Genomic DNA, 24,139 nt, shown 5'->3' with positions numbered 1-24,139 from the left:
ACCATTTCTCCTGGCGCCGGTTCAGTCCACTCAGCTGACTCGGCTTTGGACAAACTGCTCTTTTGTAACGACTCACTTTTGCTAAACTAAACCAAGCCTAAAGTTTTACCGTTTTTTTTTTTATGAAAATAACAAAAAACTACAATAAACTTGTGCTTTTAGGGACTACACTTTATAAATCCACAAAAACCTATGCAAGTTTGTGGTAAAAACACTAAGGATGCGTGCACGGCCGTGGATTACTCGGCTGATGTGGCTGCATGGTGAATATTTATTGACTTTTTTTGGATTCAACTCGATTTTATGACCAAGGACTGGAGATGTCTGACTTAAGTGAAGTAGCAGTGTATTCAGATTCTTCAGATATATATAAGGTAAGGTAATAGTTCAATTCCCATTACTCTTCACTGTGAAAAACACTTTTAAGTTCAGTGTTGGAATGACATCAGGATTTAGGATTCAGGCTGATATTGAAAAGCTTCTAAAATGTGGAGGAAATGCTGGTGCAACTGTGTACTGTGCTAAAATAAAATATTGGATAATTTGAATAATCAGATAACTCATTAGATCTGATTTTTCCCTTTTTTTTCCCCCTTAAATTGCTTTTTTCCCATATTTTTTTCTATTTATTCTTTTTAAACACACAGCAACACAAACTCACATAAAACAAACTAACCTATGAAAAGAAAGAGAAAAAATGTATACACATATTCATTATCTCATATGCATTTATAATAATACAGATAATAATTATTTTAATAATAACAACAACAACAATTAAAGATATAATAATAATAATAATAATTGTCTTTGTTTCCAAGGACAAAATAAATCTGACCATCCAAACCATGTGTCTGTAATTTGTAGATTAGTTCAAGGAAGTTTTAAACAACTCTTTCAATCTTTATCATGTTCTCCTTCATTAGTTTGCCCTTTTTTGTCTTAATTTTCCTCATCAAAACCTGCTCAAGTCTGAACAATCAGAAAGAAATCAGATTACTCACATCAGATACAACTGTGTACATCTCCATAATCTGATAACCCCAGAAATCAGATAATGATCAGAATCTTGGCGTGTATGTAAACATAACGACCAATAAACCAATAATTAAAAGTACAGATGTAGTGAAATGTAGCGAAGGGTTATGGTTAAATAAATAAAAGTACCTATTGTAACCTTTTTACTGAAATAAAAATATGATACATTAAATGACCTTATAAAGTGTTAAAATATCATCTCATTTGCGCGTGTAGCAGATATAGAAATGAATCAATACTTATACCGTTAATGCTGCCAGTGTCTTTCTGCACATTGAAATAATAGAGAGAAAGTTCACTGCTGGTGTTGGTCTCTTTGACAAACTTACATTTCTTTTTCCTGAATTTAAATGCTGTTTTTTCCCAAATAGTTGTTTAACTTTTTAATTGCGCTCCTCAGAATGTGTTTTGTAACCCGGCGTTTGAGCTGGAGGGGGAGCGAGAGGAGAGAGTGGAGGGATTCAGAACGACCTCCTCGACCCCCGAGCCCCTCAAACCGTCGACGCCCAGTGAGTCGGCGCCGCACAGGAACACGCACACTGGTATCACTGGTATCACTGCGACACTTTTGTCACTGGCGGAGGGTTCACGGATACGTTACAGGCACTTTAATGACACACTGTGGCACATTCCAGGCAAAGCGGCGCTATCTCCATGGAGACAGCAGCGGCAGACTCTCCACTTGAAAATGACATGCAGTAACGCTTTGATCTATTTTAACATTTACAACTTCAAAAAACATCTATTTGATTATTTTATGTGTAAAAATGGCCGTGTTAGGGGCAAATTTATAGAGCCAAGTTGAATTTTTTTGCTTCCTTTTGTTGACATAATGGACACAAAAAGAGGGAATATAGAAATTTTCTTTTTTTGTATTTGGCTACTAAAACCTTGCTGAAAATGTGCACACAAAGTAAATTCAAGAGGAGTTAAAAAAAACAGATTGGCTGTTGAAATGAACTTGGATTTAATTTCTCAGTATTTTTCAGTTCCCTTTTCTAATATACCAGGAATATACCTCACTTTAAGGAAACATTTTACGGTAGATAATTAAGTTATATTGTTTTTTTAATTGTTTTTTTCACTGAACAATGAAAACTGTTCCTCTTTGTACGTAAATGTTTTTCTAGGAATGCAACTAAACTGTTTTTTTCCTTCCCCCGACCAGTCAGCAATATTTTCTTTCGATTATTCAAATAAAGTCAAACAATTATTTCTAATTCTATACATTTTTAACCAAACAAATATTTATTTTTGATACATAACATGGAGAATATTGTGTATTATTGATTAAAATTATAAAGGGTTAGTTATTTTCATGCCATTTAAATCTAACTTTTTGCACAATCCCAATAACAACAAATGATAATTAAAATAATCATAATTATTCAAACAATCGACTGGTCACGATTATTCTGATGTATTTCCCTCTTGTATCTTTACTATCACAAATGTTATGAGACCATTCGAGGGAACACTAGTAAATATGAACTTATATGAGATTAAATATTGCCTCTATTATAACTAATATTAACAATTACTTGACTCTAAATGTTGAATACTGACCATTAAAAACGGACACGAATTGAGCCAGAAGGTTTGCCGTAGTGAAAAGGAACAAAGTACAAAAGTAAATAAAGTAAAATGTGTACCGGTAGTTATCTCTACTTTAGGTACTTCACTACATCTGAGTGCAGGTATTTGTACTTTCGACACTACACTACATTGTTTAACTGTAAATAGTACTTTTCACGTGGTTTTAGGGGTTATTTTTAGCACGTTCTTGGGGATATTCTGAGTAAAGGTTTTCAGCTCGAGCCCGCACAATTATTTATCAAAATCACTACATTCATCGCTTAACAGTCCTAAAAATCTACTTGAAATACTTTTGCTTTTTACTAAAGTACATTTTGAAACATACACAAATGTTTTTCTCGAGTAGATCTTTGCACACGCTACATTTATGTATTTGTACTGTTACTTAACACCATTGAGTACTTCTTCTTCCGGCCTAAGCAGAGATCTGGCGTGCCGAAGAAGAAGAATAGATTAGGAAATAGCAGCATTTAAAAATGTCCTGTTTTCCGATCCTTTTCTGCGGCTGAGGTGGTTTTTGGGGCGTGTTCGGGGCCTGTGTGAAGAGAGCGCGGGGTCCGGGCTGTGGCTGGGGGGCGCTGCTGTTCGCTGCGGCCGCTCTGCTGCTCCTGGCCGTCCTGGGACTCACGCTGGCTCTGATTCTGACACGTGAGTCAACGACACGACTGCACTTTGGACACGAGAGGGTTAAAGGTCAAAATATGGTGGTGACTGAAGGCGAAAATCTACAAATAAACTCTATTATCCATGAAAATCTGGAATAGTTTAATATTTTTTGACATTTGGATTGAATAATGTCACTGCCTTTGTTATATATGTGTGTTGTAGAGTTTGTAGAGTTAAGATTAAGAGTATGAAAAAACAAATACATATGTTAATCTTTGCAGCCTGAATTTTAATTTTTGTTTTGTTTTTTCAAATTTTCTGCAGTTTCTGAAATAGAATCTCTGCTAAATTCTGCAAATACCGTTCTGATTGTTGGGGCTTTCCACATAAATATAATCCAAACTTTAAGTGTTTTAAATGTTAAATAATGTTGTTTTATACATGTATGTTAAAGGCGGTATGGACGATTTTTGGGCGATTTGAGAACGCAGGCGGAAGTGCGCATGCCACTCCCCCGTGTGGACTGATACAACACACACGTGCGTTTGTTTATTAGCGCAACGGAGCACATCGCATCTCTCGTCTCCCGTAGATTTCTGTCCACTTCTGCGTCAACTCGAACTGTCTTTCTCCGTCTTCATTTTACACTGAGGGAACTATATTATGATAGATCCATGCGCTTAGGCACGCGGAAACGTGGGCACGAACCGCACGCGGCTGCAGGTGAGCGGTAGGTGCGTTTTATGATTGATACGTGGCAGGACAAATGATTTATCCACGCCACGAGGAAATATGATAAAACATTTGCTGAAAAAAATCGTCCATACCACCTTTAATATACCTAACTAATTAAGATTTTTTTTTAACAAGAAATACGGATTAATTTATTTAGTTTGAGCTGAAATCCTACAATGCTCCAGTAATAAATAACGGGACTCTGTAGGACTAAACTTGTCATTGTCCTTTCAGAGATAAAAGACGAGGTCCTGGAGCAGCAGTCGTTGACCACAGCGTCCTCAGAGGTCCTCGCCTCCAGAGTGGACACGTCTCACACTTCGCCGCCCTCTCCCACTCGCAGCAGCCAATCAGAGACCAGCACCACCGCCCCACCATCCACCCGGCCCTCCACAGCTGAGACCAGTAATGGATCTGTTTGTGTTTTGACAGAAATATTCAGCTGAGGATAAGAGACTGTAATACGTATTAAAGTCGGTACATGAAATATTTCCAGCCTAAATTTGCCGTTAAGATAAACAAAAGTGTCCAAAATGATTATTAAAGTAATAAAATTGCTAATTTTCAGCTGTTTTTAAAGAATGGATAAATATTAAAGCGTTTCAGCTTCTGTTAGCCAATGTATGTGAAATTCAAATGATATAATATTGTCTTTTTTGTGTGATTTTTTTTATTAATCTGTATTTTTTTTTTAAATCATAATGTCTTAAAGCAAAAGTGGCTCATGAACCTTAAAAATAAAGCTTGTAACTTGATTTGTTTAGCTTGTGGGGGAGTTCTGACCGACGCTGAGGGAAGTTTTAGTTCTCCAAACCACCCGGGCTCGTATCCGCCGAACTCTCTGTGCGTGTGGGTGATCCGGGCCCCTGCTCCGGCGCTGGTGCAGATCCACATCACGTCACTGTCTGTGGAGGGCCCGTCTCCTTGTCTGTTTGACTGGCTCGAGGTGCAGGAGCAGCTGGAGCACACTTCCTTTGTCACCAGGTATTTCAGATACAATTATGTCTTTATACAAGGCAGTGCTTCAGAGTGTTCTCTAGTTTATCTCTCCCTGTATGAGACCATTTATCATCTGATACAGTCACTTATGAACATTTAAACATCATGTGCAGCATTAGTCTGTTGGTGTGTGTTGGTGTGTGTGGGAGGGCATGTGGGATTTAAAAACAGTCATGGACTGTAAAGGACTTTGTGTTACATCTTTTTGTATGAAACACCTTTTATTAATAATGTTTGTTTGTTTGTTTGATAGGCGTCTGTCTACCTTCATCCTCCTGGCACACTAAATAGTCAGATTGTACCTCTACAATGCCTCTAGATGGCACCATTTCTACGCTTATTGTCATCTTTATGCACAAGTTTCAAATTAATATATTTTTGTTGGCTGCAGATAATTGCACAACAAAAACTACATACTCATGTTTACTTAAATATCTGTGTTTTTTCTTTGTTGTTATTATTAGTCTCTTTTGTCTAAAAGGTCACAGCAGGATTCATTCCGCTGTGACCTCAAATTCCTTTAAGGATTAAAGAGGCAAAGTCCATGTTCAAACTGGGGCATTCTCCAGGAATAAAACGCCTGGCATTGTAATAAGATGTTTATCAGATATTCCCAAAGGAAGGTTTTATAACTTCATTCTTCTTTATCTTGTCTAATGTGACAATAATTCAACGTGTGAAAAAGTGACAACATTTACCCTGAGCTCAACAGTAGTTTATTAGAATGGTAAATCTGTATTCTTGTTAATGACTCATTAAAATGTATTTACTGGTAAACACTTGAGAGACTGAAACACAAATGCCCTCAATGTTCCTTCAGTTTTTTACAACAATGTCAGGGGCAAAAATAAAGACCAAATCGACTGTTTTACACCAGAAGGTCGACTTGAAACGCGTTCTGCTTTGTTTTTGTTGCAGGTTTTGTGGGAATGTGGCTCCTCCGACTCTGAACACCAACAGCAGCACCGTGTGGGTGACTTTCCGCTCGGACGGCAGCATCTCGGGCAACGGCTTCACCGCTCAGCACAGGGCCATTTCCCCCGGGCACAGTGAGAACCACATCAGCGCTCAAAATAATAGATAATAGATCATATAACCTGTGAGGCAAACGCTACAGGGCTGCATCGATTAAATGTGACTAATCAACTATTAAAATAATTGTTAGCTATTTTAATATTAGTCAATCGTTATCTGATACATACAGACTATGAAATGTTATAGTGAAAACTTTACAAAAATTTTTACATCAAAATGGTACATCAAAATATGAAGAACAAGAATACATTACATTTGCAAATATTCTCTACCTAGAAGTCTTTGGTTGGCAAAGTTGGACTATAATCTTCTTTAAAATGCAAAGTGTAATCGAAATAAACGTTTGACTAATTGAAAAATTAAACTACAAAAATAATCATTAGCCGTGGACTTGTTTTTTCTTTTCTTTTTTTTAATCAACTCTTTTGCATTGTTTTATTTGATATTTATCTTATTGTAAACAAGTATGGTTGGTTGTACTATATACACGCGTCTATAACAGTGCATAACAGGGCTATTCAACATATTCCAAGCAATTTAATACGGCCCACAACACATCTTCTAAATATAAAAACTTTTAAAAAACGAAATAAATCTTGTTTACAGGTTAAATTCTGGGTTAGCACTAGTTTAGACCTGTTTTGACTCTGGGTTAGTCCTGGTTCAGACCTGGTTGGTTCTTGTCTTGTCCTGGTTTAATTCTGGTTCAGTTCTGGATGGGCAATTTCACAAAGCATTGTTGGTACAGCATTTTGTATGTTATTTCTCGAATCTACCAATAGTTATTTTATTGTATTAACTGAATGTATTGAAACAGTATTGGGGTTATTTTGTGTTCCTCTTGCTCCAACGGCACATTCATCCGTCGACTAACGTGATGTCAGCGTCGTCAAGCCCAGATATCGCCCCTAATTCAACGTCTCTGAGAATTTCCATTGTCAGGGTCCATGTTATGACCCTCATCTTCGACCGGTGTCAAGCCTGTCGCAGTTTGACTTAGTGTTGTGCCTTGCGTTTGGGTCAGAGAGCTGCTCCAGGGGCGAGTTCACGTGTGACGGCGGGCGCTGCCTGCTGCCTGTGTCTGTGTGTGACGGGCACGCTCACTGCGACGACCACGCCGACGAAGACAGCTGCAGCCACAAACACAACGGTAAACGCGTCTATTCAAGCAGCTGTAAAGACCGCCGCTTTAACATGCTCGCCTGCTCTTTTAGTTCAAATCAAGTGTTGGCAAAAACAGAGGCTGAAAGGTAGAGAATTTGCCCAGAGAGTTCACTATTAATCCTCCTTGCTGTGTCCTAGGGCATGACACTTAACCAGAGTTTTTTTTCTTTTTTATCTTTACTTAAATATTACTTCAAAATTATATTACTCAAGTAGAAGTACAAAGTAGTGGTCCAAGAAATTACTCTAAGTAGTATTTGGGGAAACTACAGCTCAAGTAAGGCGAATAATTGTAACAGTAATCGATAATAATCTGATAATTTGAAGTTAATTTAAGGTAAAGAAAGCCATACGCATTATATTGTCAAGTGGTGAAAAAGAATGACTGGTTTAGATGAAATTGCTATGATATGTTTTGCCTTTGACAGATTGTGGTGGACAGGAAACTGGACCAAATGGTTTCATAGCAAGTCCCAACCACCCACTGCTTTATCCTCACCAGCAGGTAAAGCCCCATTTACCTGTGCGGCCTTTTCCGAGCAGTGGCACCTCCAGGATGTGAAACAGGAGCGGTCAAAAGAACACGTTGAATATGTGTAACAAACCATATTTCCAGACATTTGGTGCACTTTTGTCGCCAGCAAGTTTGGTCATTATAGTCAAGTATTATTCAAATACTTAAATTAATATCTTATAGATTCGATTATAATAAATTGCACTTCTTAAAGAGTGCATTGTTTTGTTTTTGTGACATTCACAATCTGCACAAAGTAAAAGTAAATGTGTGGAGAACGATCAGGTCCTTCAGCTCATTATTCTGCAAAAAGGGCTCCATTTTTGGTCGTTTATGTCCAGTGTAAACAAATGAAACTAGGACAGCTACAATACAAAGGCAACAAAATATGTATATTATAGTCATTCATAATAAAGTATAATAAACGTATCATGTTTATCATTTTGGCCACTAGATGTCACAATTGTGTGTACAAAATGCATTCTAAAGCTAATTTTCAGTTACCAGTCTATCAGACATGGCCTGACCACTGGAGAGGGGCGGTCAAATCGCCCCAGGCCACATCTCAGCTCATTTGAATGCATGCACGGTCGAACAGAAGTGCAAATGCTCTGTATAAGTGTATAATGAACTTAATAATAACTGTATTATAGTTGTGCATTTGGCAGATTTCTGTGGACCAGGGCCATGTGGTGACTCTGAGCTTCAGAAACTTCAGCCTGGAGCCTCACGACATGTGCGAGTTTGACTACGTGGAAGTGCACGACGGGGCGGACATGAGAGCACGGGCTTTGGGAAGGTGCACGTTTCATCTTTTCTCCAAAAGTAGAGCAAATGTACAATTAAACCTCAATTCTTTTCTGCGGATAATTTTATCAGAGCATCTAAACCATGTCGAACAAAGCAAGGGAGGTTATCAAATACAAACAAGGCGAAACTAAATAAGCTTTTATTATTCGGTATAAACGCATTGCTGTGGTTACAAGCTGAGCGTGACTAAGAAATAATAACAATAATAGAGTGCCAAAGAAAGAGACTTTGAATTTCTAGATAGGTTTATATTTACCCAGTTTGGTATAGATCGTTATTTGTTGTTTTTAATATTCTTATGTCCCTCTTCTGTTATAAATTATACTGTATTTCTATATTTATTCATGTTTCATCATCCGAAAATGCCAGTTGTTGCAGATTTTTGTTGCGTCTCCACTCTTATTTTTTTCTTATCAAATATACATTAATATGGCTTTTTAATTCAAATGTTTTTATCCTAGACAAGACAGACCTCTTCAGTTGTGGTTTGTCTTTCTCCGCTCAGGTTTTGTGGCAGCTCTTTCCCTCCAAACATCTCTTCCTCTGGACCTCACATGACTCTGGTGTTTGTGGCCGACGAGGGACTGACCGACAGCGGCTTCAATGCAACGTACCAGGCTGTGTCGCTGTTGGACCGTATGTAAAGTCACCGATTTTGTCACAAACTGTACGCCATTTTGTTAAATACTGTTCTTTTCTGGGGTCGCCACAGCATGTGTCAACTAAAAACCTTCTCAATCACTGCTTAATTTACTAGTCAGGCTCTGTCGAAACGAAAGCTTTTTAGCGTTACTGTATTGCAATATATTTAATTAGTTCAATATTGATTATTGCGCCATCTAATTTTAACTGCTGTATTTTGTCGTATAACAGCTGTATTTGCTCTATAACACTTGTATAACAGCTGTATTTGCGCTATAACAGCTGTATTTGCTCTATAACACTTGTATAACAGCTGCATTTGCTCTATAACACTTGTATAACAGCTGTATTTGCTCTATAACACTTGTATACCAGCTGTATTTGCTCTATAACACTTGTATAACAGCTGTAATTGCTCTATAACACTTGTATAACAGCTGTAATTGCTCTATAACACTTGTATAACAGCTGTATTTGGTTGTATAACACTTGTATAACAGCTGTATTTGGTTGTATAACAGTTATATAGCTGTATTTGGTCGTACAACAGTTGTATTTGCTCGTATATCACTTGTATATCAGCTGTATTTGCTCATACAACAGCTGTATTTGCTCTATAACAGCTGTATTTGCTCTATAACACTTGTATAACAGTTGTATTTGGTCGTACAACAGTTGTATTTGCTCGTATATCACTTGTATATCAGCTGTATTTGCTCTATAACAGCTGTATTTGCTCTATAACACTTGTATAACAGTTGTATTTGGTTGTATAACAGTTGTATCTGGTCTTATAACAGCTGTATTTGGTCGTATAACAGCTGTGTTTGCTCGTATATCAGCTGTATTTGCTCGTATTACAGTTGTATAACAGTTGGATTTGGTCTTATAACAGTTGTATTTGGTCGTATAACAGCTGTACTTAGTCGTAACAGTTGTATTTGGTTATATAACAGCTGTATTTTGTCGAATAACAGTGGTATTTGGTCGTATAACAGTTGTATAACAGCTGTATTTGGTCATATATCAGCTGTATTTGCTCATATTACAGTTGTATAACAGTGGTATTTGGTTGTATAACAGCTGTATTTGGTCATATCAGCGGTATTTGCTTGTATATCAGCTGTATTTGGTCACATATCAGCTGTATTTGCTCATATTACAGTTGTATAACAGTGGTATTTGCTTGTATATCAGCTGTATTTGGTCATATATCAGCTGTATTTGCTCATATTACAGTTGTATAACAGTGGTATTTGGTTGTATAACAGCAGTATATGGTCGTATAACAGCAGTATATGGTCGTATAACAGCTGTATTTGGTCGTATAACAGCTGTATTTGGTCGTATATCAGCTGTATTTGCACGTACATCAGCTGTATTTGGTCATATATCAGCTGTATTTGCTCATATTACAGTTGTATAACAGTGGTATTTGGTTGTATAACAGCAGTATATGGTCGTATAACAGCGGTACTTGGTTAGATAACAGTTTTCACCTGTGGTGTGCCTCAGGGACGTGTGGACCGGAGCAGTTGGCGTGCGGCTCTGGCGAGTGTCTCCAGAGGCAGTGGCTTTGTGACGGATGGAACGACTGCGCTGACGGAGAAGACGAACAACACTGCGGCAACTCCACCTTTCCGACTTTCAGTGAGGCCGGCTTATCTATGAACCACATCGCACACGCTTTAGTCTCCTCGTCCCAAACTAACACCACCCGAGGGACCCGCCTTTCAACCTGTGATCCAGATATGACACCAGAAAAGCTCCAGCGGGTTTGTTTACATATCAGAAGAAGGATTCACTAGTGAGGCGGATCGGCACGAATATAAAAAGTATACGCATAGTTAAAACACTCATTAAAGGTGCAATATGTGACTTTTATGGAGGAAGGTGCCATCTTGTTTGTCTTCCTGGAGATATTGTTTTGCCCGCAATGATCCCAAGTTATTTTATTTAGTTGTTTATTCGACAGGGACAGTGCACATTCATAAACATTACTGTGAATGTGCCATAATTAGACAAAAAATTGAAGATTTTTTTTAAATAAGACAACGAAGATCCAAAATGAAGCTATTTTACCATCTTATATTTGGAGGATTTTATGAATAAACAGAGGCCTTGGTGAACATGCATTCTTACTGTAAGCGGAGTCGCCTCTCCACAGATCTGAACTGTAATGTAGCGTCACCTGCTTGTCTTTATGGAGATGTTTAATACGATACTGCACATACACGGTGATATAAGATAAGATATTCCTTAATTGTCCCACATGGGGAAATGTCATTGGTGCAACGCAGGTAGATACAGAGGTAGATACAGAAGAACAGATCACTTATAGGAAGTCTGAAAAACACCTTCAGTAGAAGATCTCCTATAAATAAATAAAAACTCCCATAGACAAATAAATAAATAAATAAATAAATACATAAATACATAAATACATAAATACATAAATACCATTGCATGTGATCACGACAGTAATTGCACATGAATATGTGTCACGACAGCACATAGATTGCACATGAGTTTCACAGTAATTGCACATATGACAGAGTTGCACATCAGTATTAGGTTAGGTCAGTATTGCGAGTGTTCAGTACTAACAGTTTTTGTTATAAAGTCTGACAGCAGCAGGAAGGAAAGACCTACGGAACCTTTCCTTCACACATCGAGGGTGGATCAGTCTCTCACTGAAGCTGCTCTCCAGAGCGGACAGAGTGTCCTGCAGGGGGTGACACTCATGGTCCAGCATAGATGTGAATCTAGCCAGGACCCTCCTGTCCCCCACCTCGTGCACCGAGTCCAGAGCACAGCCCAGGACGGAGCTGGACTTCTTGATGACTCTGTCCAGCTTCCTCCTCTCCCTCTCTGTGATGCTGCTGCTCCTGCAGGCCACACCATACAGGAGCTGATGCCACCACAGAGTTGTAGAAGGTCTTCAGGAGTGGCCCTGTCACTCCAAAAGACCTGAGTCTCCTCAGGAGGTAGAGCCGACTCTGGCTCTTCCTGTACAGTGTGTCTGTGTTATGAGTCCAGTCCAGTTTGTGGTGAACACCAGATGAACACCCAGGTACTTGTATGAGTCCACTCTCTCAATGTCCCGTCCCTGGATGTTCACTGGTGAGGGGGCGGAAATCCACCACCATCTCCTTGGTCTTCCCCGCGTTGAGGAGGAGGTGGTTCCGCTGACACCAGTCCACAAAGTCCTGCGCCAGTCCCCTGTACTCCGCGTCATCGTCGTCCGTGATGAGTCCGATGATGGCAGAGTCGTCAGAGAAGTTCTGCAGGACACAGCTGCCTGTGTCATGTCTGAAGTCTGCAGTGTAAAGGGTGAAGAGAAAGGGCGCGAGGATAGTGCCCTGGGGCGCCCCCACACTGCAGGTCCGAGTGTCAGACACACAGTTCCGGGTTCTCACAAACTGGGGTCGGTCTGTGAGGTAGTCCAGGATCCACTCTGCCAGGTCATACTCCACACCAGCCGTCTCCAGCTTGTCCCTCAGGAGCAGCGGCTGATGGTGTTGAAGGCGCTCCACCACTCCGATGCCAGACCGATATGCAAACTGCAGCGTGTCCATGGCTGAGCTCACGGTGGAGCGGAGGTGGTCCAGGACTAGCCGCTCCAGTGTCTTCATCAGGTGGGACGTGAGAGCCACTGGCCTGAAGCTGTTGAGGTCTTTGGGGCGCGGTGTCTTAGGCACAGGTACCAGACAGGAGGTCTTCCAGACCTGTGGTACCACCCTCAGCTTCAGGCTCATGTTGAAGACATGCTCCATAACTCCACACAGTTCATCTGCGCAGGACTTAAGGAGCCTGGGGCTGATGCCATCAGGTCCTGCTGCCTTCCTCACTTTAATCCCCTTCAGCTCACTCCTCACCTGTGCTGCTGTGACAGTCAGTGGTTGGCAGGGCGACCGTGTGCTGGGGGGATGGGTGAGTCCAGGCGAAGTGGGGAGCTGATGGTCCGGGGCAGATAAGCGAAGAGGAACAGATGGAGGGCATTGTCCAGCTGTGGAAGAGGGAGCATGCAGCTGTGCAGGGGGAGGGGCGGGTGACCGATCAAACCTCAAGAAGTGGGCATTTAAATCACTCACCCACTGTAGATCCCCCTCTGTCTGGGCAGGGGGGATTTTGATGCCCGAGATGGTTTTCAGGCTCCTCCACACTCCCTGAATGTTCTTTTTCTGCAGCTGCTCCTCCATCCTCCTCTTGTAGCCAGCCTCAGCCTGCCTGATCTTCCTCCTCAGCTCCTTCTGCACAGTCCTCAGCCCCTCCTTGTTCCCTGTTCTCTTCTTCTCCTTCAGCAGAGCCTTCAGTTCACGGTTAATCCATGGCTTGTTGTTTGGAAAACACTGCACCATCCGGGAGGGAACAATGTTCTCAAAACAGAAGTTGATGTAGTCCGTGATGCACTCTGTGATGGTGTTGATGTCCTCCCCATGTGGGTCATAAAGCTCAGTCCAGACAGTGGTGCTGAAGCAGTCCCTCAGAGCCTCCTCGCTCTCAGCAGACCACATCCTCACCTCACGGGACACCACAGGCTGCCTGCGCACGATGGGTTCATACACAGGCCTCAGATGTACAAGGTTGTGGTCCGAGCTGCCCAGGGGAGGGAGGGGGGAAGAGGAATAAGCCTCTTTGGTGTTGTATACAAGGATATATATATATGCAGTAACATCTCCACGGAGATAAACAGGTGGCGGACACTCTATTCTAGTTATTTATTGTAATAGGAAAAGTTTCATGGTAAGAAGTGTAAATTGTAGCTTAGTCACAATATAGATTTGTAATATACATGAGATAAGAGATCATATTTTTGATATTCTGGAACTCTTTGGATTATAATTTAAAAACATCAACTAATGTCTATATATTTAAGAAACAGTTTGAAGCAAAAACAATCAAATCATATGAATTAAATCAACTAAAGAGACACAAAGAAAAAGGACTAACTAACCCGGGACTAAACCAGAACTAAACCAGGGCTAAAGCAGGACTAAATCTGGATTAAACCAGGGCTGAACCAGGCCTAAACCAGGACTAAACCAGGGCTAAACCAGGACCAAACCAGGACTAAACCAGGGCTAAACCAGAACTAACCCAGGACTAAACCAGGACTAAACCAGGACTAAACCAGGGCTAAACCAGGACTCAACCAGGACTAAACCAGGGCTAAACCAGGACTAACCCAGGACTAAACCAGGACTAAACCAGGACTAAACCAGGACTAAACCAGGGCTAAACCAGGACTCAACCAGGACTAAACCAGGGCTAAACCAGAACTAACCCAGGACTAAACCAGGACTAAACCAGGACTAAACCAGGACTAAACCAGAACTAAACCAGGACTAAACCAGGACTAAACCTGGGCTAAACCAGGACTAAACCAGGACTAAACCTGGGCTAAACCAGGACTAAACCAGGACTAAACCAGGGCTAAACCAGGGCTAAACCAGGACTAAACCAGAACTAAACCAGGGCTAAACCAGGTCTAAACCAGGTCTAAACCAGGACTAAACCAGGGCTAAACCAGGACTAAACCAGGACTAAACATGGGCTAAACCAGGACTAAACCAGGACTAAACCAGGACTAAACCAGGACTAAATCTAGATTAAACCAGGGCTGAACCAGGCCTAAACCAGGACTGAACCCGGACTAAACCAGGACTAGACCAGGGTTGAACCAGGACTAAACCTGGGCTAAACCAGGGCTGAACCAGGACTAAACCAGGACTAAACCAGGACTAAACCAGGGCTGAACCAGGGCTAAACCAGGACTAAACCAGGGTTAAACCAAGGCTAAATCGGGATTAAATCAAGACTTAATCAAGACCAGAACTGAGCTACTTTATGACACAATAATAACATGTAATAGAATGTAAATTGTGCAAGCGGCAACAAAAATGTACAGAAAGAATTTATCGCTTTTAAAATGTCTTTTTTCTTCTCTCTCAGCCTCGTCGTGTGAAGTGATAGAGGTGGAGATGTGTCTGGGTCTGAGTTACAACCTCACCTCGTTCCCAAACATCTGGTTGTCCATCTCCGACCAAACAGAGGCGGCCTCACTGCTGCACCGCTACCAGGTAAACAGCAGCGCCCGTGAAAACAAAGACTCCAGCGACTGTTACAGAAAAGCTACTAAAACTTAAAGTACTTATGACAGGTTTTTTACGATTTTCGATTTTTTGCTTTCTTTGGTGTTTTTATACGTGTTGTACATATAAATTATAGTTTTACACCAATCGATGAGGTATTTGTGGAGAAAACTTTGGAAAATCTGTAGAAAATTACAGGAAGTGACATCACACTAGGGACACTCATTCCAGTCAAAGTTTATGCAGAATTTGAACAAAGAAACAACTTCTTTTGACTCTATAAACATTAATTCAACAAAATAAAGTCACTCTCATTTAATTTTAAAGTGTTTTCTGGGTATTTTCCCAGTGTGATGTCATCATTTAGAAACAGGAAAATAATTATACACCTAAAAAATTTGCTATTCTGTGAAAACTGAATTTTTTTTAAATAATTTTTCGCAACATTCAAAACACATTTATCTTAACTGCAGGGGGCACGTTAAGCTTCTTTGTTCCATGTAAGTCACAAATAAGTGTAAACACAATCACATTCAAACATCTCTTTTTTTACGTTATACAATTGTTTTTTTGAGTCTTGGTTTGGGGCCAGTTTGAGTCCAGAACAACATCGATTTGATTTGCATCAAACTTGGAACTAAATCCAAACCTAACCCAGGACTAAACAAGAACTCAACCCGGACAGAACCAACTCCACAGCAGTACTAATAATGGGCTCATTTTAGGACCGTGTGATGCACAAGTGAGGACGCACCCTAAATCTCTGAAGAACAACCTAACATACTTCCAGTTATTGTCCTTTTCTCCCTCATGCCATCATCACACACATACAGTCGCCTTTCATTCATCTGACCCAATACTTATCTACTGTAACGAGATGCGATCGGGTTCCACGTTTTCATCCTCCGACCTCTTTCCCTGCTTTTGTTCGACCAGGTGCTGATGGAGCTGGCCTGCTTCGAGCCCCTCAGGAGGCTGCTCTGCGGGATGTTCCTCCCCCAGTGCAGTCCAGCAGGGGGCGTCACGCAGCCGTGTCGCTCCGTGTGCACGGCGGCGGAGCAGCAGTGCGGCCAGGCCCTGGACACGCTCTCCTTCAGCTGGCCCTTCAACTGTGACCTGCTGCGGGATTCGACCGAGGCCATGGAGTGCGCGATGCCTTGATGCGAAACATGGCAAAAAATGAATAGGTTTTTGGGAGCGTGTGGATAAATGTATTTCACAGTGCAATGTGAAATGTGATCAAATGTAACAGTAAATAGGAATGGATCATCAAATTAGCCACGACTGGGCTGAAATTGAACTGTATACACTTATTTGGGAGATAACTCTTGACATTTTAGTCATTTTTTAATATTTTAAATTACGAATGTTGCACCAATATTCTAATTTTGCCAAGATATCTCCAAAACAATAGTGATATGATACTTTTTATGATATATCCACCACCTCTTATGGCAACATAACTGTATATCATCTTAAGAGACCCAAAAACACAAAGCACAAAGGGCTAAATCTGCAGCGAGACGCTCCTGATCCTGGTTCAGATCTGGAGACGGGTCCTGCAATAATGGCAATAAATGGATCTTCAAAGTCCACAGTGGTTCCAGAAGTTATTTTGCCATAGATTTTTTTCATAGACATACGAAGGCAAGCCATAAATAACGTGCTTGTTTTCTGTTAAAAATTCAGTTAAATGTTTCAATAAGTTAACGTTTCTGAGACAGATTTCAGATAAAACGATAGGTCTTGTGCTCATAAGCAGAGGTGTGCAGTTCTCAGTTACTTCTACTTGAGTAACTAATAAATTGTGCTTTTCATACTTGAGTACCATAATATATATTTGTCAGTGTAACAGCAGTCTTGAATACAAGTTTTAGTTACTTCTTCAGATATGATTTACCAGTGAAAACACAAATTCAGAGCATTATTTAAAGTTACACCGTGTAAGATTCCCGTTCTTGTGTCTTTAGGGGCCACAAATATTCTCGACAACAGCAGGAGGATGTTTACACCATACAATATTTGTGCACTTGTTATTTTAATGTCTTTGGAAGTTCAAAATAATGTCATAGCTTTTTCATGTGTAATCAAACCAACTAATCATACCTCAGAGGCTTGTTAAGTAAAGTTCAGTTCAATACACAGCTCATTGCTTTTTTCATTCAATTTCATTATGTTCAAAGCGTAAATTCAGTGTATTATTTGAATTACTGCTTTTTTTTTCTCTGTTTTCCATCAAATTTGTAAATCAAAGTAAAAGGACTCCGATGCCAGTGCAAGAAATGTCATGAATTATGACTTTCACAGTAAATTGTGACTAGACATCCCTGTAAGGTTGTATTTTACATCAATGTCCATTAAAAACTTGATCTACCCTCCAAAATTAATATCATTTTTTGTCCTTCTAATTAAATCAAATTAAATCCCCTCTCACTCAAGTATTAGTTTTGCCTTGTACTTTTTAGCTATCACTTAAATTGCCGTTCTTTTACTTGAGAAACATAATTTAGAAGTAATGTTAGTCCTGCTTGAGCACACATTTTGACTACCCGACCCTCCTCTGGTCATTACAGTATCTGATTAGGCCCCAGCGAGCGTTCAAACTTTTTTATAGTCTTTATTTATCCAAAAAGTCTGCGAAATATAAATATGAAAAGGAAATTTACTTCCAAAACCAAGTCAAACACAGAGAACAATGTCTTTAAGAGGACAGTGAAGCAAGTAAACTACCTTTACACACATTTTATATTTGAAGCACCATTAAATTTAAATAAAAACATGTTGCCGTCTGTAGATACGTTCATTTTAAATCCCTTTAGATTTAATGAAGAGTCAGAAGCAAAAGAAGGATAGAAATCAGTTTATTAAAGAACGGTGATGCAGAGTGACTATTAAGAATATGTAATAAATAAAAGTCAAATGAAAGTTTGTGCTTGGAATTCATAAATTTGGTGGAAATCAAATATTTCCACTGAACAAAGATCATTTATAAATAATCCTGTAATAAAAGACAAACGGCCCAGAAAGTGCTTCAGCAGAAACTGGCTTGATGATGTAACTTGTGTGTAACCGGTACTAGGGCTGTACACAATGATAAATATGAATAACTGCAGGTAAACATCCATCTGTTTACATGATTAAAATAACAATAATGTGATAGTAATATGGTGGTGATGATGATAAAAATAATACTATTTGTGTACATAGTAAGCCTGTTTTTTACTTTTTAAAAAAATCTTATAGCCTATTTTTATTTCTTATAATATAGCGGATACAAATTGTTACCACTTTTTAAACTTACATAGTTTGTTTTATCATTGTTCATTGTTTTATGTTGCACCGAATCACCTATGTTTCTGAATTCTGTTTTTTGACAATGGAAAAAAAAAACTTTTATGATTCTGAATATGAATAATAATAATAATAATAATAATAATAATTTGCTTTCTAAAAAAATATCTTATCAACATTTTGTGCCATATTAGTTCAGATTTGACCCAGGTTCTGGCTTGGTTTCAGTCCATATTTAGTCCTAGTCAAGTCATGACTCTATCCCTACTCAAGTCTTGTTTTGAACAGTAAAATACCTCTCAAAAGTACTTCTGCAGTTCAAATAATCACGTTTGTACAATATCATGCAGCCCTTCCATCTACGGCTACTGTGTCGTATTGCTGACAGAGGATTTTCAAAGCATGTTCCAGGGCCACGGCGGTCAGGCCCCAGACTCGGTGCTTCCCGTTCCTGAACACGGGCAGAGTGTAGCTGTACTTGTTCCCGGTGCGAAAATGTGTGTAACCGCGATTCACCGGGTTAAGCAAGTGGGCCAGGGACAGAGTGAAGATCTCCTCCACCTGCGAGGACAGAAACACTCATCAGAAACTCGCAATAATGTGGCGGAGAATACACTTTAGCACATGGTTACATTTACTCAATTACATTATATTCATGGTAAAAGTGTACTAGTAGTGTTTTATTGTACTCTTTCCACTGTGAGAAAGTCTACAACGCTTTATATTGACTTTTAAATAAACTGAACATTGGTTTCTTGCATTGCTCCTTCAATTTTACACATTTTTGAAAACCTTTGATTTGTGCATTATTAAATATTTTGTCCTTCCAAGTACCTAAAACCCTCAAAAGGAGTACTTGTTCCCCCTAATAATATTTTACTCTTATTTCAAAAGGATACATATTATTCATTATTAATATTGTTCTTTGCTTTCAAAACATCTGAACTTTGCCATAATCACGTTTTAGAACTTAAAATGATGCACGAATTGAAAACCACACATTGCTTTGTATCCGTGAGGCGTTCCCTCAATAGGATTTGTGTTCAAACTCCATCTACTGGCATCAGGGGGATTACAAAAAGCGAGATAAAACAAAAACTAGCCAATTTGAAATTTGATGACAGCAACGAGTCTGCCAACAAGCAACAATTTTGCACAATGTGTTCTTCAAGTAACTTCTGTGTATTTCTAATTGAGTGGTTATTATTTTGCATTAACTTAGTGCGCTTAGTCAAGTACAACGTTTGGTTCCTCTATCCATCTTAGAGTATAGGAAGGTAACAATTTCAAAAGTCTTGGCAGCTCCTTTGCCTTAACGCATTGTGTTGTTGCAGCACTAAAGGGCATTATCAAGGCATTTTAGCAAAAAACAAAACTGCAATATAAATGATACAATGGACTGAATATTGTCACATTTCTAGCGTCATGGGCAGGGCGGTTCTATGTATATGCTCGTTTCTTCTGTATCTACCGGCGTTGCATCAATGAAATTTCCCCATGTGGGACAATAAAGGATTATCTTATCTTATCTTCTTTACATATACATTTACTACAGAGTACGTGGTTTCGTGGCCGCACCTCTCCCGGGTTCGGTTGGAAGGACAGCTCCTCTAAAGGGCCCAGGTTTGCCAGCACTGGCGCTACCATCATTCCGCTCTGTGATTACAAAGAAAAGACGGAACATTAAGATTAGATTTACAAAAAAAAAGATCATCTAGTGACGAGTGCCTGCGGTAAAAGGTGAAATATCGCACTACTAACGACTCTACCGTCGCATACGGAGCGGGAAATATGTACTCATATTTTTTTACCTCCAAATGTCGGTTGCCAGTATCCAAAATACTGAGCTGCGATGGCGCTACATGTTTTGTCCGCTTGCCCTCACTGATGGCAACACTGTACTGTCATTTTATGGGAAGTGTAGAAGGTTTTCGATTGCAAAACGTGAGCCTACACATTTCTGGGAGCCTGCGTTTATTTTGCGCTGCATTTTCTCGTGAGGTGAAATTGTCGTCCTTCTGCGTCACGTACCATCTCCCTGAGTGGCTTGAGGACGCCCCACACTTGCGCCGCGCCCACGTTTACGCCCAGCTCCTCTCGCGCCTCTCTCAGGGCCGTGGCCACGACGTCCTTGTCCGTCGGATCGCTCTTCCCTCCGGCAAAGCTGCAACCGACAACAAGTCGTGTGAGAGGAGACCTGGATGTAACCGGATCAAAATCGTCTAACTCAACTAGTCTGGATCTGTTTTCATTGCACACTGAATAATGTAATTGTCAGAATAACACAGGGGTCTCCAAACGAGTAACTCTCCACCCCCTTTTCTAGCAGCTGATAGTATCGTGGCTATTACACTGTAGATAAATAGCCTAATTTAGATGCATACATTTGTACATTCAAATGGGTAAAGGCTGAATCAATGTACAGTATTTTATACCCTTAGTCCAATGGATGAAGACTGGAGAATACCTTGTCCACGCCACAAGTATATCCAATAGTACAGTTATTATGTCAAAATTAGTTTTCCGTTAAACAATGATTGTGCTTGTTCACGTCCTAATATAATCTTAAACAAAACTTTTTTTTTGTAATTTAGAAAAACTAAATGTAAACTACTTATCTTGCCATTTATGTCACATAAACTTCACTTTTGCTTTGATTCCATAAAGCTGGTCACATACTAATGAAAATCTGTTAGACAGTAAAATAGTGAAATAACTACCATATTTTACAGTTATTTAGTCTTAATCATTGACATCATGAACAATCATCAAATTGGGATTTTTCATTACATAACAACTATCAAGACATTTGATTTGATACTGTTCCTACATTCCTACTTACAAACTAGTTTAAACGTTGTTTTTAGGAATGGGTCCAATATTTCTACGGCACATGTAGGTGTTCTGCTCTGTAATGGAAATATATGGCTGAAGGAGGAAAAAAATATATAAGAAAGTCTTATCATTATACCAATATTATAGTTATACATAGCTGCAAAGTAAGATAATAAGATAAGATAATCCTTTATTGTCAATTTGTACCACATGGGGAAATTTCATTGATGCAACGCAGGTAGATACAAATACTAAGTAAGTACTAAGTAACATAAGTACTATAATTGCACCGTGCAGCACCTCAGAACATGAGAAGAAAACACATTTTGATGATATTAATAATAACCTTGAGTCTGCGGTTAAACACAGGCCTGTCTTTGTGTCTCTGCTCACCTGACGTCCCCCTTGTGCCGGCCCTGGAGCGTGCAGGAGCGCAGCGTGAACAGCAACGCCGGCTCATCCTCCACACTGCAGAGGCTGACCAAAACAGACGCCCATCTTGCCTGTTTCTTCCCCAAAGTCAGACCGGGGGCCCGGCGCACCGTCTCCACATCGTAAAGTTTCAAGTTTGGTTCAAGAACCTGTCGACATCTTTGCTCATTCACAGAGGACAGGCATTCTCTCCAAGCCGAGTCTTCCTTGGGGACCGTCTTGTGAACTTGTCTTGTTTGTTTGTACGTGGATGGTATAGGATGATGGCTGTCGGCTTCACACGCAGATGAGCTGAAACGTCTCGTGATATTAGGTCTAAAACATAAATCATTTTGTTTAAAGGGGTTGACATAGCGGTGACAATGTTGTTGAATCCAGGGTTTTGTCTGGGATTGAACACAGTCTGCACAGTCATTGTTCGCTCTCACTAGAGTGCTTTTCCATTGTTTATGTCCCGTGTTTAAAAAGGGAGGGAAGTCACAAAATGGCTTGATATTTCGTGAATCTAAATCGAACAGTGAAAGTCTTCTGAAACTGGATGAGCACATTTGAGATCTCGTTTGATGGCATCTTGTGGGTCGTCTTTTCTTGATGTTTTTAGGGCCGTGTAAAGCAGCAGCAGCGTACTGGGACAGAGCAGGGAAATGGGAGTCTCTCTGTTGTAACAGGCACCGCGCAGGACAAGCCCAATTCAAGAACTGAGGGCCGCGGAACATCCTGCGGAAAGAGATAAAGAGAAACGGTTTTGCGTTGACGACAAGGACAGGAAAAACAAACGCACTGGTGTGATTAGAGATGGGGGATATGATTGAAAATGTGTGATAATATTAATGTTTCAGAGATATGCAAAAGGAGAATATCAAGGCTATTGTCCAGACAATTAAAAAAAAAACGTAAGAATTACCTGAAAAAGAAACGTTAAAAATGACTTAAAAAACAAACATCAAGTGTAATCTCCAAACAAGAGATAATAACATGACAGCACTGCCCTTGTGTGGTTAATTTCATGGTTTATTTGTGTTTTGTGCGATACTTGAACATCAACCGAGACATTTATAGACACATTTTAACATATTCCTGAAGATTTATGAAATTATTGTCTGAATATTGTTATTAAGATAGTCTCAATATGTTTTAATTTTTTAATATATATATATATATATATATATATATATATATATATATATATATATATATATATATATATATATATATATATATATATATATATTTTAATATTTCCCAACCCTAAGTATGATTAAGTTGCATTGACCTACACACACATGTCTAAAGGAGGAAGATGTTTGTGACATAAAAACAGTAAATTAGCAGAGTCAGATTAGAATAAAAATGGGGGCAACATATCTCTGAAGAACTAAAACTAAAACTTTAGATTTGGGTCAAAATGCAAGTGCTTTAATAACGCAGAGCAATAAAACGGTGACACGTGAGCTGAATGCTGCAGGAAAACAACTTTTCTATAAAACAGTCGCGTCCATTAGTCAAGAAATGTCATGAACAATCTAGCTTTTAAGAGAATCAACAAGCAAGTGTTTAAAGAAGTTTGTGTAACATTACAACAAGCTAGAACAACAGCTGTGGGTTTATGGGACAGTAAAAGCATATAAAACCATAACAGTTATACGCAGAATTCCTCCTTGGATCTTAAAAACAGAATGTCCTCATCATAGATCCGGGTGACACTCTTCCCCGCCGGATACTGCTGTACCGGGTTAGCAAAACAGCTAGCACAAAGCCACCAAACTCATTTAAAACCACTTTTATCACTATTAAAACCACGTGTGTCATGTACAATGAACCTTTAGTGGAAATAGGCTTTCAAACAACCCATCAGCTCAACGAAAATGACATTGGAAAGCAAATACCTCTCACCTTGAAAGTTGCGTAAACAGCAGCTGGTCAGGCTGTGACCGGTTTCCGGTTGCCCGGAGTAAAGATGGCGTCCAGAGGCGTCACGTACGTGCGACGCTGCGTTCTGCCCGTACTGTGCAACTTAAAGTATTTAGCGTTTCAGCAAGACATGTGGTTTCTATTTTGAGATTTCTGCTCTGTCGTCTTAACTCTGGCAATCCCCACTTCTAAGGGTAAAACACGTTTGACTGGTTTGTCCGCTTGGGGTGCACAGTTTAGTTTAGTTATTTTAGTTTGCGTTAGTAAAGTAAATGTATTTTGCTATGGAACACCCTTGAAGCTGTCTTATCTTGTAACATTTAACAATGTCATGTTTTTACATTTGATAATATTCTTGCCAATACATACTTACCTACCCATCAAATCCATTTAATCCTGTTACAACGAGAGACCAAGAAAAACAAAATGTATTTTC

At 39.6% G+C, this 24,139-nt stretch overlaps 2 protein-coding genes across 2 annotated transcripts; one reads left to right on the top strand and one right to left on the bottom strand.

The window, feature by feature from the left end:
* The first annotated feature begins 159 nt into the window (after positions 1–159).
* On the top strand, positions 160–16,422 carry mfrp (membrane frizzled-related protein). The gene is made up of 13 exons (XM_072455498.1): positions 160–374; positions 1,439–1,547; positions 3,145–3,282; positions 4,210–4,380; positions 4,740–4,959; positions 5,893–6,023; positions 7,034–7,159; positions 7,602–7,678; positions 8,341–8,486; positions 9,003–9,133; positions 10,655–10,789; positions 15,095–15,222; positions 16,171–16,422. Exons 1-13 carry the CDS (start codon positions 321–323, stop codon positions 16,393–16,395), a joined length of 1,791 nt encoding a protein of 596 aa, XP_072311599.1. The 5' UTR covers positions 160–320; the 3' UTR covers positions 16,396–16,422.
* A 1,657-nt stretch (positions 16,423–18,079) lies between these two features.
* nudt8 (nudix hydrolase 8) lies at positions 18,080–23,755 on the bottom strand. The gene is made up of 5 exons (XM_072455496.1): positions 23,686–23,755; positions 21,754–22,509; positions 20,557–20,689; positions 20,104–20,181; positions 18,080–19,086 (listed from the first exon to the last, which is right to left on the bottom strand). Exons 2-5 carry the CDS (start codon positions 22,506–22,508, stop codon positions 18,868–18,870), a joined length of 1,185 nt encoding a protein of 394 aa, XP_072311597.1. The 5' UTR covers position 22,509; positions 23,686–23,755; the 3' UTR covers positions 18,080–18,867.
* Positions 23,756–24,139: the final 384 nt, after the last annotated feature.

This window comes from Eucyclogobius newberryi, unplaced genomic scaffold, assembly GCF_026437365.1.
Source record: "Eucyclogobius newberryi isolate DKJ021-1_F unplaced genomic scaffold, fEucNew1.0.hap1 SCAF_10, whole genome shotgun sequence".
Lineage (NCBI taxonomy): Eukaryota > Metazoa > Chordata > Actinopteri > Gobiiformes > Gobiidae > Eucyclogobius > Eucyclogobius newberryi.
This window is presented reverse-complemented; position numbering and strand designations above follow the sequence as displayed.

Coding starts and splice junctions, on each gene's coding strand:
- mfrp (XM_072455498.1), top strand. CDS start 321: ATGTCTGACTTAAGTGAAGTAGCAGTGTATTCAGATTCTTCAGATATA. Junction 7,160..7,601: donor CTGCAGCCACAAACACAACG/GTAAACGCGTCT, acceptor TGCCTTTGACAG/ATTGTGGTGGACAGGAAACT. Junction 7,679..8,340: donor TGCTTTATCCTCACCAGCAG/GTAAAGCCCCAT, acceptor ACTGTATTATAG/TTGTGCATTTGGCAGATTTC.
- nudt8 (XM_072455496.1), bottom strand. CDS start 22,508: ATGTTCCGCGGCCCTCAGTTCTTGAATTGGGCTTGTCCTGCGCGGTGC. Junction 20,690..21,753: donor CGGCACAAGGGGGACGTCAG/GTGAGCAGAGAC, acceptor TGTCGGTTGCAG/CTTTGCCGGAGGGAAGAGCG. Junction 19,087..20,103: donor TCCAACCGAACCCGGGAGAG/GTGCGGCCACGA, acceptor CTGTCCTCGCAG/GTGGAGGAGATCTTCACTCT.